This window comes from Nematostella vectensis, chromosome 11 (genome assembly GCF_932526225.1).
Source record: "Nematostella vectensis chromosome 11, jaNemVect1.1, whole genome shotgun sequence".
In the NCBI taxonomy this organism is placed as follows: Eukaryota; Metazoa; Cnidaria; class Anthozoa; order Actiniaria; family Edwardsiidae; genus Nematostella; species Nematostella vectensis.
In genome coordinates, this window is record NC_064044.1 from 6,525,506 (window position 1) to 6,542,722 (window position 17,217).

The 17,217-nt window shown below is 39.7% G+C and overlaps 1 protein-coding gene across 2 annotated transcripts; it reads left to right on the forward strand.

Moving 5' to 3' along the window:
- The first annotated feature begins 1,661 nt into the window (after positions 1 to 1,661).
- LOC5508112 (potassium voltage-gated channel subfamily A member 2) lies at positions 1,662 to 12,685 on the forward strand. 2 transcript variants are annotated; one of them, XM_032376889.2, is made up of 4 exons: positions 1,662 to 1,929; positions 2,021 to 2,065; positions 10,367 to 10,412; positions 11,026 to 12,685. In XM_032376889.2, the coding sequence occupies exon 4, from the start codon at positions 11,297 to 11,299 to the stop codon at positions 12,665 to 12,667; it is 1,371 nt and encodes a 456-aa protein (XP_032232780.2). In that variant the 5' UTR covers positions 1,662 to 1,929; positions 2,021 to 2,065; positions 10,367 to 10,412; positions 11,026 to 11,296; the 3' UTR covers positions 12,668 to 12,685. The 2 variants fall into 2 exon arrangements, with proteins under 2 accessions (XP_032232780.2, XP_032232781.2); XM_032376890.2 differs by lacking the exon at positions 10,367 to 10,412.
- Positions 12,686 to 17,217: the final 4,532 nt, after the last annotated feature.

Sequence of the window (17,217 nt, forward strand, 5' to 3'; positions counted from 1 at the left end):
TAAAACTAGCAGTTCATAACTAAACGATGATGCATTCATGTCATTTAGTCATTTTAATTAAAATATCTTTTTTGCAACGTGCGCTGAAAACCAGGCGCGGATCCAGACCTATTTAAAGCTGTTTAGGTAAACAGGCCCAAATGTTTAGAGTTGGTACGTATGAGCTGCGTGTCTTCATTCTGTTAAATGACGCGACACAGTGTTCAGCTCTTTTTGTCGATAACAGGGAAAGGTCATTATTTATCGGCTTATTGACCAAAAATCAAGGCCCTCCCCCAAAACAAAAAAAAGCGTTTGGTTACTTTATTGAAATTATTCTAGTCTTGAGATGCTCTGCGTATGGCATATTCTTCCGGGGGCACCAGAAAATTATACTACCGTATGTGTGCAGAGCCCAAAAATTAATAAACACCCACAAATGAAATAAACCCACAATAAGAAATTGCCTACAAATGTAATAAACCGTAAACCCACAATTGTAATAACGAGCACTCTTTACGGTGTTCACTATCTCAAGAAAAAGATATATGCTTTATTTATTTTTTTTGTTAACCGGAATATAGCCTGAATGTCGTTGTTTCAAATTCAAATTGTGGGTAGTAAGAGACAGACACCGCCACCCTCCCCACCCACGCCAAATTATTGTTTGTGAGGAGGAGGGGGGAGGGCACTGACTTGGGCATGCCCTTGAAGGGATGGCGGAGCTGGCCAAGCCAGGGGAAGCTGTTTCGAGTCCATATTTCAGGGGTGTAAAAATATTGTATAGGGGGTCTGACATGCTCTCCCATGAAAACTTAAATAATATAGGGGATAATGATTTTCAACGCCAGCCAAACGAAAGTCCTGAAAGCGCAAACAGAAGGCACATCACATCCATTTATCTATTTTGTAATGTATTGGGGGTCTGGGGTTCTCCCCAGAAAACAAAAATGAGATTTCAGACTTTTAGGAGGCTCGGAAATTGATCAGAATACCAGGGGAGGGCCTAAATATAAGGCCCTCCTCTAAACCCTGTATCAAAATTTGAGGCCCTCCCCCAAATTAATTTTACAAAAAAAATCGCAATACTTAACCTAAACATAGCAACCCCTCCCCCCGTGAAATAATGACCCTTTCCTGAAAAAAAAAGAGGATAACGATATTGATTCCAGTTGCTGTCAACAATAAAATATGAAAAAATTAATAATCTCAATTTGACTTTATTCTCGATACACTCCTTTTGTTTGTTTAGAATCTTTTTTATAATAAGGTCCAGCCTGAGATTTCGCCAAATTAGACGTGTATTTCGATCTCCCTTGACATATCGATATATGTCGAAGTTCCACTACTCCAAAAAAAAAAAAAAAAAAAAAAAAGGTCTTTATAAAGACAAAAACAACTAAAAAACATTTTCCAAAATGTTCTTTATATCAAAAGGCAGGTCGAACCAATCGAATTGCAGCTAATTCCTGCTTGATCAACACTAAATACAACACGAAATACAACTAAAGAGACCATAAAACCACATTTGGATGAAAATGAAAAAGGGAATGAGTCAAAATCTTTTAACTGAGTGAAATTTAAAAGATCCTATAAATCATCTGACAGAACGCCTAATATCGAATAAATTCATTTATTCACATTCGTGGGAACAGGTAGCAAGCAAGACTATCGAATAAACCATTGATAAACTTGACATTGTATTTCAGGTGTAGAGTTACAAACACAAGTCTAGCTCTCTTTTTTTTTAAAACTAACGCCACCTCTACGCTATCCCCCACCACAACAAACCAATCAATACGATGTCCCACTGGGTTTGTTTTTACCAAGTTCGTGGCTGTCTGATTGTGAGTGGAATAGCTTCGTAACACCTGTTTGACCGAGGGATTGTAATACGCGTTTAGGCGGTTTACAGGGCACGATATAAGGCTTGTTACTGGTGTTTTGGCGGTATGTTTGAGGGATTAGTAAACTTTGTATTCTACTCAAAACATCCACTGGAATATGTAAACGATTATCGTTTATTTTCTTCTGTACTTAGGCACAAGTGCTCTGACTAACGGGATAAAAACAAATACTTTATAAGGTGAGCCATAAGACTTCGTCTGTATTGTCAAAAGTTAAAATGATATCATTCCTTTAAAGTGTCCCACTTTAACCCGTTATCAATTGCAGACAAACGCTTTTCCGGTTCAGAATTGAATAGTTTTATTCCGTTTGATGGAATATAGTTAATTTTTGCCCGTTCAGATAAATAAATCACTCATTAGATTTAGAACATAATGAATAGACTCTTTCAAGTCATTTTATAAACTTTACTAAAATTGTACCGTATATATTTGGACCTTTGGGAAAGGCCGCTAGCAAACAAACGGCTGCATTCTTTTACCGAAAGGAAAAACGTTTTTTAAGTTAAGTTTTGACAAGTATTTCACGTCCCACAAACTAGAAACGTATATCGCTCGGATGAATTTACTACATTTTTTTTATCGAAGCATATGTAGAAATAACACCTTATAAATAGAGGTTTATAAGAAATACTGGGCGCTTTTTTTTTCTCCTAAAAAATTTCTAAACCAACCAAACCAAAAATATTATTTTAGTAGTGTATTTACTACTTTGTTTACGTTATTGCTGCAATTCTTTGTTTGAATGCCCCTAAACATCTCCGGTCTTTTAAAGTAAAATATAAAATCTCTTAGAAAACACAAATGTGTACACTCTTTATTTTAAGTAGTAGTTCATCTGGATAATTGCTTGTAGACATATTTACTTTTCTATCGTCAATGCTTCGCTCCTTAAATAATAAAGAGCGTTGTTACGAGTTTGCGGTTAAATTTTCAAAGAGAGCGGCAAAAACTAGGACTTGTTGGTTTAGAACTCAAACAAAAACGTGAAAAATGGGAAAAAAGATTAGAAGCGTACCCACGCGGCTCTTCTACGTCCCCCAATACAGGTTTGATGCGGTGAAAGGCGGAACGTTTGTTTTTACGTGGATTACGAACAGTCGATCTTATGCTTATGTTCCGCTTATGCTTGCGTCGATCGACAGTGCTGAATAACGTATGCGCATGCGCGTGCTCTCGCAAAAACAAGCACAATCGTAGTGTTAAAACATTCAAGAAAAGGTACGAAAGGCTGACTTCTGTCGGTGATTTGACTAATTGTACAGCATTAAAACCATACTGTACAAAAGATGACAGATTTGTGTGATAATGAGGGAGTCATAAAGAAAATAATAGCCTTAGGTTTGGTCTAGTTTTCTTAGCATTCGCCAAAATGTGACAGTTCGCCGGTAAAAAGCCGCCATTTCAAAACAAAAAGGCTGGTTTAACCGCGCGGTACTGGAACTAGTCTTGCGTTTTTCAGCACTGTCACGTCGATCCGGTTTTCACGCTTTGGTTTGTCGAGAAGGTATGGGCACTAGACTACGAACTGAGCATGCGTAAAACCTTGCTCTTACGTCGAGCCGGTTCTCACGCGACATAAGACTCTTACGCTTCCGTCTCCGCTTACGCTTACGTCACTCGTGAGAACCAGCCAGCATAAGCGCAAGAAGAACTGAAAGTTTTGATAATCTTACGTCTATGCTACGCTTACGTCGCGTAAAAACCGGATATGTAAGCAAAAGCGAAACATAAGCATAAATTGACTTTGGCTCGTCGAGAAGGTATGGGCACTAGACTACGAACAGAGCATGCGTTACCTTTCGCTTATGTCGAGCCGGTTCTCACGGGACATAAACTCTAACGCTTCCGTCTCTGCTTACGCTTACGTCACTCGTGAGAACCAGCCTTTAAATGTTAAATGAAACACTGCTTCTAATTGATTTATCAAACACTGGTGTTGACTCTGCCTAACCTTGCGTTTTGCATCAGACTTCCTATTAACCTTCCACTACAGGGTACTTTTGAGCAAAATTGTAAGAAAAACAGACTGAAAACAGAAACCTCCACCCACTATTTCAAGTCCAAAACTACCAGTTAAGCAAAGCTACCGCTGACCCAAGACGGTATGCCTTGAAGTTTCCAACAATGCACTGCGGTGTCTTTTCTGTCTAGCGACGACACTGCTATAGCCTGTTGCTTACAACAGCTTTGCTTGTAATTTGCTTTAAAAAAATACAGCTTTTTAATATCTGGAGAGAGCCGTAGGACATCATAAAGTCTATTTGGGCATTATAAATGCTGTGCTTTTGGGTGTTTGCACACTGAGGTTGATTCAACGGGATAACAACACGGCAGAGAAAAGACTAGGTAAGAAAAAGAGAAACAGCAAACCCTGGATCAGTCAAGGTTCTTGGTCCATGATCGAGGAGAGAAAGCACCTAAAGGTTCAAAATATAAACGCGAAGTCGGAAAGGATCCAAAACCAACTAAGGATGAGATATAAGGAGAAAGATAAAGACGTCAAGAAGAATCTTAGAGCTGATAAAAGGAAATGGCTTAGATGAATTGCGCACAGAAAGCGGCGGATATGGGAAATATGAACACCCTTTACGAGATAACGAAGATTATCTGTAACGATAGGCCCCGCAATTCCACCGCTATCAACAGCAAAGAGGGGACCACATTACTGAGGATTTATCTAGGTTAGCAGGGGCGTAGCCAGGGGGGTGGCCCAGGGGGCCGCCCCCCTTCTAGCAGCCAAAAATACAGTAAATGTATGAGTCATTATTTGAAATACAGAACAAAATGCCTTTACCGGGCCTTTTGGGCCCCCTCCTGTTAAAAATCCTGGCTACGCCGCTGGTTAGCTCGATGGAAAGAGCACTTCGAGGAGATCCTTAATTTAAGCAGACCTTGAAACATCCACCCGAAAACTACATTAAATAATTCAAATGATCTGGGAGGAAGAACAAGTCCTTTTGGAATGGTTTAAAGGATTAATTGTCAAGCTACCAAAGGAAGGAAACTTAAGAGATTGCACGAATTGGCGAGGCATAACACTCCTATAATCATCTCAAGTAAAGTCATAGGTATAAGATTCTCATGGAACGGATGAAAAAGGGAGCAGATGCAAAACTACGACGAGAACAAGCGGGTTTCCGTCAAGGACGAAGTACAACCGAACAGATATCCGTGCTACTCAATTATCGAACAGACACACAAATGACAAGCTTCACTGATTTTGAACCTTATTGATTTTGAAAAAGCATTCGACTCGCTGCATAGGAGCAGCCTCTGGAGGCCAAGCATCTGAGTGGTTCCAAGTAAAAACTGGAGTCAAACAAGGCTGCGTAATGTCAGGCTTTCTTCTTGTCATCGATTGAATAATGCGTGAAACAACTACCCAACTAGAAGACCTAGACTGTGCGGATGACATTGTGCTCATTTCGACTAACCACAGCCAAATGCAAAAGAAGACGGACAATAACTATCTTAGACAGCCCAAAAAGTAGGACTTAACATCAGCCAATCAAAAACCCGAGTACTGAAAGTAAACTGTAAGAACCCAGAGCCAATCAAGCTCCAGAATGGCCAAGACATCAAAGAAACCAATGACTCACCTATCTTGGAGCCTGCATAAGCACTGACGGAGGTGATGATAAAGACATCGATACCAGAATTAGCAAGGCCAAAGCAGCTTTCAGGAAACTGAAAAAGGTATGGGGCTCCAAACAATACAGCAAGACCACAAAGATCAAGCTATTTAACACCCTCGTGAAACATGTCCTTTTACATGGGAGTGAAACATGGAAGACCAATGTTAAGGACTGCGAAAAGCTTGACTCACTCCAGTACCAGTGTCTAAAGAGAATTTGGGGCATCTTCTGGCCGTACATAACATCAATAGAGGAGCTGAGCAAAAAAAACAGGATTTGCACGGATGAGCTTATGAGCTTGGTGAGAAGAAGGAGCTGGAAGTATCTCTTGCATGTACTCAGGATGCCGCGACAACACCATTGCGCAACTGCTCTTACATGGCAGCCCGACGGAAAAAGAACAATAGGAAGACCAAGACAACTTGGTCGGTGGAAAAGGAGAAAATAGAGGCAGGATGGAAATCTTGGGAGATGACAAGGGTGGTAGCTCGTGATAGGCCAAAATGGAGGAGAAGTATGAAGGCCTTTGCGCAACTGAGCGCGAAGAGGATACGTGAGGTGATATCGAAATGGAATATTTTGTTTGAATACCACGACTTCCTGCGTGTTTTGATTATTGAAATTCTCTTATTATTGAAAAGTTAATAGAGATTGGCCGCTATGTAGAGGTCAAGAACAAGTAACAAAACCATGAAATAGCCGCTTTTGAAAGAGGTTTGGTCGCTATATGGAGGTAAAGAACAAGTAATCAAGTAACGAAGCCCTGAACTAAGCGCTTTTGATAGAGGTTGGTTGCTATATAGAAGTCAAGATCAAGTAACGAAACCCTGAACTATCCGCTTTTGATACAGTCTCGTACCCAGACGCCGCGCGATGCATGACGGTCAGGATGCGGTTTGGGTCGGAATTCGCTTGATGTCTGGCAGAACTGTACAGGAACCGAAATGATCCCAGGACCCGAAACGATCCCAGGACCCGTAATGATCCCCAAAAGTGCCCCAACTGATCCCGGGACCCGAAACGATACCGAGGAGTCCCCGAAATCAACCCCACGGAATTGCGGTAATGGACATAGGGAAAGCAGAAGAAAGCACTTCCAACTCTTAAAGCATAATTAAGGGTTGACAGCGAATCTATTTCTAAATAACATGACTTAAAAAACTTAAATTCCAATACAATACTTCTATTTATTACATTGCCCCGGCGGTAAAGCCATAAACAGAATCCAAAACAAATACACAACTTTTAATTGCTACTGAAAGGTACAGCATAAACATAGCACAGCCAAGCACAGCCTTGCTCAGAACAACCAAACTTTTGACCTTCGAAACATTTGCAGTTCCAACACATGACTCTGACACTAGTCTCGTTTCCGGTAAACATCACCCCTAAAAATGTCTACATTCATGTGACAACCAAACGTGTATTTCACCACGAAATCCATGTTCACACGAGCGAATATTTACTGACAGCCGGTTTGGTCGAGAAGATGGAATGACAAAAGCACACTGAGTAATGCACTCGAACAACCCTTTTACTACCGTTGCAAAATATTAAGAGATGTTGCTTTTGTTGAAAGCAAAATGTGAGTTTAGAATTTCCTCATGTAGTCGTGCGTACACCCCTGCATGATCTCTCTCTATCTCTCTTTATGATAGGTCTTTCATTCACCGAACACAAACAAACATTTCCCTACAGGGAAGCAGAGGCATGTATTATCTGTGGAGACTTTCTTTTATGGCTTGTTATGTATAAATGATTTATTCACGCCTGGTTCTTCAAATTACCATCACGGGAATTGTTATTTGACCCCAATTGCTGACTCAACCAAGCTGTCGAAAGCTGTATTTCCAGCGCAGTCGTATATAAAAATCTTAATACTATGGTTTTAGTTAATTCAAATTTCTGCATAGTAACAAGAATGACGCTAAAATGTTTCATATGTTTTTAAAACTGAAAGCCAATCCTTCCACATCGTTTCGGGTCCCGGGATCAGTTGGGGAACTTTTGGGGATCATTTCGGGTCCTGGGATCGTTTCGGGTCCTGGGATCATTTCGGGTCCTGTACAGAACTCAGGAAATATCTTGCAAGCAGCGTTTTTATGACCGTTTTTTCACTTTTTTGTGCACAAGTCCAAGGGCCTACCTACACACACTCGTTGTAAACCATTTAGTTTTATTTTCGGTGGTTCCCTGTTCAATTAGATGATATTTTCGTTTCGTAAAACCCAAGACGGCGGACGACACTGGTGAGCTCGATGCATCATTTCATGAAATGAATTTGGATGGTCTGAATGTTCTGGCACTTATTTGAACTCATACTGCTCTGGTTGGATTGTATTTATCAAAAATATACACTTTCAGAGATACAGTTCGAGCACATACTGTCTTTATGTTCCCTAGAAGAAGCTCTAGAGCGAGGAAGTCACTATTCGCACATGATCTTACGCCGAATTCCAAACTCCAGGAAAGTATTTAGGCTATTTCTGCGGTTGTCATGTGCACATGGAATTTTACAGGCAAGAAATGCAGTATGGATAGGTCCTTCTTCGTCTGTGAAAATCCGTAACATTTTTGCTCGCCGATTTCGTCCGCCATCTTGGATCTGTAATCTGCCAGTCGTTATTTTTTTTCCGTCTTCGCTTCAGGATTCCTGTGGATGTCCGCGCAACAGCAAATAACGACTGGGTACGAAGCCCTGAACTATCCGTTTTTGATAGAGGTTGTTCGCTATATGGAGGTCAAGGTAATTCGAAAGACCCGACACCAGCAGACTATTTTTCAAAATAGCCAAATAGCCGGGCAAAAACCGTATAATGTTGAGACTGGAGTGATGGTTTAGTTAGGACAGTGATATAATTATGTGGACTTTAACTGCACGGGTAATAGACTGTGCTAGCGTCCCGTCTTGACCCTACTGGTGCCAATGTGTGTATGCTAGTGTGCTTTTAAAGTCCACATTTATGTATGCATACTGGCAAAGATAGTTTGGCTATCCGACGGAGTATTAAACTACAAAGGTCGCATGCGTGATCCGCACAATTGGCATCACGCTAGCCCGGTCGCAGCTCTAGATCCCACATGGATCTAAGCGGTGGTTTAAGGCACTTCGTTCGAGACAAAGTCGCCCTTCAGTTTATTGCCGATGAAGTTTAACTGAGGCAAACCAGCTATGCCCAGAAATTCCTCAAAATAGAGGGGTTGATAGACACACAATTCCCCCACACCCCTTCCCCCCTAAAATACACACACACTCCCCTGGATCCGCCTCTTATAGCACTGATGTACCCCAACCCCGCCATCCGCAGATACATATGAAGAAAACGTTGTCGTTGTGGGGGTCTGGTACCGAGGAAATTTAGTTTCTTTTCAGGGACCTTCTCAACTAATTAAAGATGGTCACAGTAACTGTTTTTCTCTTCTAGTTACAAGTCATAAAATTTACGAAGCCCCTGGGGTACGCCCACCTCAAAATTTACAAGAATCATGCAGATTTTCCAAATAAGGAATATATTAGTTTTCTTATATGTAAGTGACCACGTTTGGCAAAAACGACAATTTGGGGCTCAATTTTCTTGATATGGACCAGTAAGTATCAATTAACGTGAACTTTAGAAGCTTCTTAAGTATCAATTAACAACTACTAAATACTTTGAGAAGAAACCATTAAACATTATTACTTTTGTGTGAGGTTTAGGTCAACCGCACAATTCTACACACACACCTTGTTTAGAATGGATGTGCCACATGCAACAATTTGCAAACTGCGCATATCTTGCGCGCACATAGCTTTAGAAAAACTCACCTGCACAACAAAACCCAAAAATTCATACATTGGGCTTGTATTTAGCTTGAAGTGAAACTTCTTAAAAAACAAAGCTCTTGTCGATGATCTCAAGGACTACAGCTTCTGCTTAATTTGTTGGACTTGTTTTGATTATACTGAATTGCCTTCACCTTTAGAGGCTTCGTCTGATTCAACTAAATCCTTTAAGGTAATCTTTAGATGGTATATCACGTTGATTAGTAAAGGGGAAATACTTAATCGTTATCGGGATATTAAAATGTGTGATTTATTGTCCACCTCACCTCCGGTTCACCTCATACATACTAGTTAAAAGGACTATTATCCTGCCTCATGCTATATTCTTGGACACATAGTGGTCTAACACCAATATATATATAAACTAACTGTAACTGTAGCAAGTACCTTACGGTTCCCACGCCAACTAAAAACACACATTAAAATAAGGTGCGCAAAGCGCTATTAAAATACTATTACACGGTTTGAGAGATTGTTGTATAAGAAGAGGTTTGTACATGTTTATTTATATAATTCTACATCAATAGCCTTAAACAAGTCAAATTTGATTGAGCTCAGACTTGTTGATCTTGAGGGTTTATTGATTAAACCAAAGGGTAAAATAAAGCATTCTTTTTTGATTGATACATTTTTGTGAGCTGATTTTAGATACGAATACACTATGCTATAAATGCTGTTTAAAACATACCATTGTCAAATAGAGGGGTGTGACTTCATTCAATGACGAAATTATCATGAAACCTTTGCATATAAAATACTACTTGAAATTTCAGTGGTTACCTGACATTTTTACTATTTTACTGAAGATTTAAAAAGTCCTAGACAAAATTGTTTGTTCTGTCGAAACTTATCAGTCAGTTTGATTATGATATTATTCAATAGACAAGGTGAAATTATTAGTTACACTATTCAAAATTTAAAAAGAGACGTCAACCCCTTGAATGTAGCTCATGCCTCATCTGAAGCATCCTTTAAAATCATAAAGTGTCCTTATTAGCATTTTTTTCTTTTAAATATAGACATAGCAACGGGAGGAAAGTTTAAAGGAAGCGACAGACTTTACAGGTACAAAGTCTACAAAAAAAACATTATTAGATCTGAACAACTACATTTTCAAGCAGGCCCTTAGAAAGGGGGGGGGGGGGGGTACGGTGGTTCGGAAGTAAGCGAAAACGGTCCGTTAAATGGTTAAACGAGTCTCCCACTCAAAATCCTGGCTACGGGCCTGTTAAGATTATCAGACGTTTGGCGAAAACTTTGTTGATATATCACTAACCGTTTATTGAAATCATTCATGAATAAATAATAAGTATAAACCTTGATCCTTAATTATAGGCCTAGCGTGCAATAAATTATAAATACACATCGTCAATAGCAATGTTCAATACAAGATTCTCAAATATATCACTTGAATTTATTGATTGTAAGTTGAAATAGTCGCTATTATTAATTTTCATTCGTTTTCTCTTTACGGTAAAATTACATAATCATTCTAGATCGGTGCTATTATTCTCGTTATTTATTTATTAGTTTATATTTAACGGTGTTTGTGGGTGATGCGTGTTTCTTTTAGGTTACGCCCCTCGGGCATCGTGCTATCAATCGTGATCAAATATTATACATTCTCAGTGACGTTATATTGTCAATATAACGGCTTTTTTTTCGCTTGATTTCACAGGAAACGATGATCAGATACAAAAGTGTGGAACACGAGATGTTTATTCCTGCAAGCGAAACGCCATAGCGTTAACTGAATGACGTCAATAAAAACGCTAGAGCGGGTAGGCGTATATCACGATGCGCCTGCGATTGGGCCGCTACATGATAACCAAGTCACGCATTAGACTACAAGCTATCGTTGAGAGAATGATCAATATCTAAGCCACGTTTGCTTCCATTAGCGGCCATTCGGTAAAAATTTACTGGGATTGCATCTTAAGTGTGTACCGATGTTAAAAAGTATCGGTCTAGCCCCTTCTGCCCGTTTCCGCAAGCCGCAGTTCTATTCCAAAAATGATCTCCCATACACGAGGGAGATCGCTGCTTACCGAAGACCGCGAGTCACAATCAACGTCAGCGGTATGCGCTATGAGACACACGAAGAGACACTGTCTAACTATCCCGAAACTTTACTCGGGTCACCCGAGCGTCGCCGAACACACTACGACGAAACCACGGACGAGTACTATTTCGAACGCGACAAGCAGCTGTTTGACGCAATTCTGTTTTACTACCAGTCAAGGGGGATACTTGCTAAACCCGAGGGGGTGGAGGAGGAGGTGTTCATGCGAGAGGTGCAATTCTGGGGGCTTCAGGAGAAGCCGGAAGAAGCAAAGGAAGGAAATGAGGTTGTGCTACCAGAGTGTCCTTTTAAACGGAGATTTTGGCTATGGTTCGAGTATCCAAGGTCATCACGCATAGCTAAGGGGCTTGCACTGTGGTCAGTCTTCATTATCACGTTGTCAACTGTCTCATTTTGTGTGGAAACACTCCCGCAATTTCAACATGACAAAATCGAGAAGATCCGACATGCAACTTCTCATGCGCACAACAAGACCCTATTGCAACGCGTCAATGTAACAAAGGGCAACACCACTGTCGAGGTACTTGTGAATAAGACCATACGAGGAGAAAGTACCACCTGGTCTACAGAAATAGTGGATCACTACTTTACGGATTACTGGTTTGTTATTGAGGCTTATTGCGTAGCGTGGTTCACGGTTGAGTTCGTGGTGCGAATGTGGGCGAGTCCTTGCACGTGGTTATTCGTCAAGTCTTGGTTTGGTGTTCTAGACGTAGTCGCGATAGTCCCTTTCTACATTACCCTTGCGCTAAAGGAAAGCACTTACGATGTGCGGTCATTTGCGGTCATCCGCGCCCTGCGGTTATTCCGCGTCATTAGGATATTCAAATTGTCGCGTTACAGTGACGCGCTAAAGCTCCTGGTGAAAACCTTATACTCTAGCAGCGAACAACTTAGAAGTTTGCTTTTCTGTTTTCTTGTCGCTATTATCCTATTTTCAAGCATTATTTACTACGTTGACGATAAAGATAATATTCCCAGCATTCCTCACGCTTTCTGGTGGAGTGTCATCACGATGACGTCGGTCGGATATGGTGACGTAGTACCGTCAACAATTGCGGGCAAGCTAGTGGGAAGCCTATGTGCAATGAGTGGCCTTATTTTGTTCTGCCTTCCCACTCCGGTACTGGTCTCAAATTTTATCAAGTATTATCTCGTAGCTGGCGCAACAGATCAGAGAAAAAAGATATTTGCCGAAAATTTGAAAGAATTATTTCTTAGAAAATTAAAGGATTGAAATCCTTTGAATATATTAGTTACCTGACCATTTGATGTCTGAAGGGAGGAACGGATTTATTTCCTTCTCTATTTTATGGTTAGTTTGCATGCTCGCATGCTCGATGATGCCGCTGTGCCTTAAGCCAAGGCTTGTTGTTTTATTCTTTTAAAGATTTTTGCTTTTTTTGATTTTCGTCAAAGTTTCGTTACCGACCAGGGCCGTAGCAGACCTCGAAATATTGAGAAGGGGGGGGGGGGTGGGGGGGGTGGCCACAGTAAAGAAACATTAAGAAAATATTGGGGACACAGCCACGCCCCTACTGGTCATTTCCTTATAATTTTTGAAAATATTGGGAGGGGGGCACGTTTCCCTAGCGCCCCACCCCCTGCTACGGCCCTGCCGACCCGCCATCAAAATGGTTGGACCTTTATTCAGCCTCTATTCGCAAGTGTGGTTTTAAAAAGATACTTGGCCTTTTACAATCTCTCATCGACTCGAAGTGATAACAGGCCCGTAGCCAGGGGGGAGTTCGGAAGAACCCCCCCCCCCCCCCACTGGACTGGAAGGTCCGCTCTAATTATGGAAAAATTGGGTACCACTGCAAGCTAGTGCGAGCTACCTAAGAGAAAATGGTCCGCTTAATGGGTAAACGAACCCCCCCGCTCAAAATCCTGGCTACGGGCCTGATATGATAAGTATGTTTGTGGTGTTCCTTAAAGCCGCATTGTCACCAGTTTACTTCCGGTCGATTACCTAACAATATCCGATGATTTTTAACGGAAAATGCGAAAAATATTACAAAATATTGAAAGCAGTGTGTCTATTGGAAGTTTCTTTGAGGATGTGTTGATAATTAAGAGCGGATGGCCTGTTAAATATTTCGGATTCTAATAGATTCTTTTGTCTTTTAACGGTTGAGGTTTCCGTCGGACCTCCGGAGGTAAACTGGTGACAATGCGGCTTTAAGGGTATGTTACACGAGTCATTTGTGTCCCCTGAAACTTGCAAAGCAATCTTTTGTTAAGTTGTCGGTTGCAAAAAAAAATTGCGAAAAAAAAAAAAAACAGGAAATTAGCTAAAAACGCGCTTAATTTCTCCGGGGAGGAGGAGGCGACCACTTTAAATTAGAATTTATATGCGAGCTCATTGCTAGTTGCAGGAAAATAGGCTCGTTTAATATGGCCTTTAGGGTGAAGGGGCGGCAGAATTTCAGGAAAACGAGGTTGAAGATTTCTAAATAATTATTAATGTTTTGAACTTTTTCTTGCTCACGTGAACTGGATTTTTTCCGTCAAAGAATATTCTGTTTTACATTGCAATTACCTTATGTTAAGAAAGTTGCCTAAAAAGATATTCCTCGACCGCTCCAATACTTAAAAAGTAACTATAACGGCGTGTTAGTATAAAATCTAAAAAAAAAAAAAACAGTTAGATTGAAAAAATAAAAAAAAATAAAGCAAAAACACTTATACATGTGTTCCTATCCGCTGAGGGCTTAGCCAGGGGGGTACGGAGGTTCGGAAGAAGAACTCCCCACTCGACTGGAAAGTCCTCTATTGATGGAAAATTAAGTACCACTACGAGCAAAAGGATGAGCTATACCTGAGGAAATGGTCCGCTAAATGGGTAAAAGAACCCCTCCCCAAGTCTCAAAATCTTGGCTGTTACGGGCCTGGTCTGGCACCTATTTACATACAATTGGCATTAAGAAGTACATCAGTCATATGTATAGATTATTCAAAATATACTTATTCTATTTTATCAGCTTTGCCACAAGGTTACGAACTACACTACAAACAAACATAAGAAAATGGATAGTGACATAACACATAACACATAACAGTACAAAAAAACATAAGAAAATGAATAGTGACATAACACATAACAGTACAAAAAAAAACATAAGAAAATGGATAGTGACATAACACATAACAGTACAAACAAACATAAGAAAATGGATAGTGACATAACACATGACAGTACAAAAAAAACATAAGAAAATGGATAGTGACATAACACATACCAGTACAAAAAAACATAAGAAAATGGATAGTGACATAACACATGACAGTACAAAAAAAAACATAAGAAAATGGATAGTGACATAACACATAACAGTACAAAAAAACATAAGAAAATGGATAGTGACATAACACATAACAGTACAAAAAAACATAAGAAAATGGATAGTGACATAACACATAACAGTACAAAAAAAACATAAGAAAATGGATAGTGACATAACACATAACAGTACAAACAAACATAAGAAAATGGATAGTGACATAACGTGCAACACTACAAACAAAATGGTGACGACATGACTGCAAAGTGTTCTTAAAGGCGATATACAGTACAGCGGCTGTTTCGTTAGTTAGCGATTGAATTGCGATGTCTCGTCTTTGGTACAGTGCAAAGATGCGTTTTCTTTCAATTACTCAATTGATGCTTGTCACCTTACATATTTCCATATTTTTACCTTAACAATTTTTGTGATCATCGAATATTTTTAAATATAAATAGTTTTGGATAAATATGGACGCCAATATTTTACAGCTTGATGAACTACAGTTCAATAGATTGACAAAGATATGTATTAATATATTGTTAAATGTTGTATATGTGTAGGTATACAAATTTTAAACACGATAGAAAACCTAAGAGCTCTTAAACGTTGCGCCACACATGGCCGGTATGAAAAAGCAGCGGAACATGTCGGTGTGAAAGCTCGGTAGGTTATAGTGCCTGTGCTTTCTTGTATTGAGAACCTTTACTTTTGGGCAATAAACCAGATAATTGGTGGTCATAGAAATACTGTTAAAAAGAAATACTGGTAAATAACTTAACCAGCCCTCTTCAACATGACCAAAAAGTAGAGCCGTTTATTAGTTTTCATTATGGCCCCAACTATGTGACAATTCCACTTCACTGGCTACGTTTATTCCTAGTATCTTTGCAGTGTTGGGCGTCTCCTTGTTGATTGCGGGGAACTGTTTCGGCGATGGTAGTGTCGTTAACGTACTACTACTACTACTACTACTCTCACTACTACTACTACTACTACTACTACTACTACTACTACTACTAATAATAATAATCGATTTTTATAGCGCCACTTCTACTATGAATCCAGTGGCGCTTTACAATATAAAAGTTAAGGTAAAAATATTTTATATAAAGTATTTAAACTAGCTAGCTAGCCTAGACTAAGTAACTCATAGCATCTCAAAATACACTTGATATAAGAATAGAATCAAAAAGCCCAAACTGTCGCGATCTCGTACCAGAACAATGAATACAATACACCAAAAACTGGAAATCGACTCTGCCAAATTTTCGTCTTTAATAAGACTTCTTCAGGGCAGACTCAGACTTGATATAAGAAACATAGTAAAAACAGCAAACAATTCAATAGAAAGAAAACTTAGTATATGGGAAAAATATATATATATTAATTTATAATGCTAAAAATGATAGGTTCTTTTAAACATGTTAAAAAGCACTTCTGAAAAGATGGGTTTTAACCATTGTCTTGAATTCATTCAAACTGTCGCAATTTCTTATGTTCAGAGGTAAGGAATTCCAGAGCCTAGGCGCAGTGTGTGAAAATGATTTATAGCCATAAGTTTTAAGATTGCACCTAGGCTCTACCAGTAAGGCTTTCTTTTCAGAGCGCAGACTTCTTCGTGGAACATAAGGTGTAAGCAATTCATTTAAATAGGAAGGCCATTTAAAGATTTGAAAGTCAAAAGTAGTATTTTGAAATTTATTCTTTAGGGAATAGGCAGCCAATGGAGCTCCTGAAAGATAGGGGTTATGTGGTCAAATTTACGTACACCAGTGAGAATGCGTGCTGCAGAGTTTTGGACAGATTGGAATTTACGGACATATTTTTGTTTCAGGCCTGAAAGAAGCGAGTTACAATAGTCCAGCCTAGACGTGACAAATGCATGGAGAAGTATCTCGCAGTGTTTAAATGAGATGTATTTTCTTATTTTTGCAATATTGCTTAGATGAAAAAAGCTGATTTGCATATGTTCTTTACTTGTTTGTCCATTGACATTTCACTGTCGAACCATGTTCCAATGTTTTTTGCGGAATCAGATATCTCAACAACATCAGACCCAACATTGATGAAACTCAGATTAGGTTTAGGGCGATGACGAGCATGAAGTACGAGAAGTTCCGTCTTATCACCATTAAGAAGAAGCTTATTGGCTGTCATCCATCTATTAATGTCATCGATACATGATTCAACTAAGTGTCGCGACAGAGCAGGTTCTTTATCAGATAGAGGATTGAACGACATGTAGATTTGCGTGTCGTCAGCATAAAAATGGAAGTTTAGTCCATGTTTCCTGATTATGTCTGCAAAAGGTGCAGTGTACATCGAATATAGCAATGGACCTAAAACTGACCCCTGAGGTACACCACAGACAAGCTTCTTGCTTTCTGATCTTTCATTTCCGATTTTTACAAACTGAGATCTGTCAGACAGATATGACCTCAACCAGGAGAGCGCCAAACCTTTGATTTAAAAGCGATGTTTAAGTCTTCCAAGCAGCAAA

Coding starts and splice junctions, on each gene's coding strand:
- LOC5508112 (XM_032376889.2), top strand. CDS start 11,297: ATGTTAAAAAGTATCGGTCTAGCCCCTTCTGCCCGTTTCCGCAAGCCG.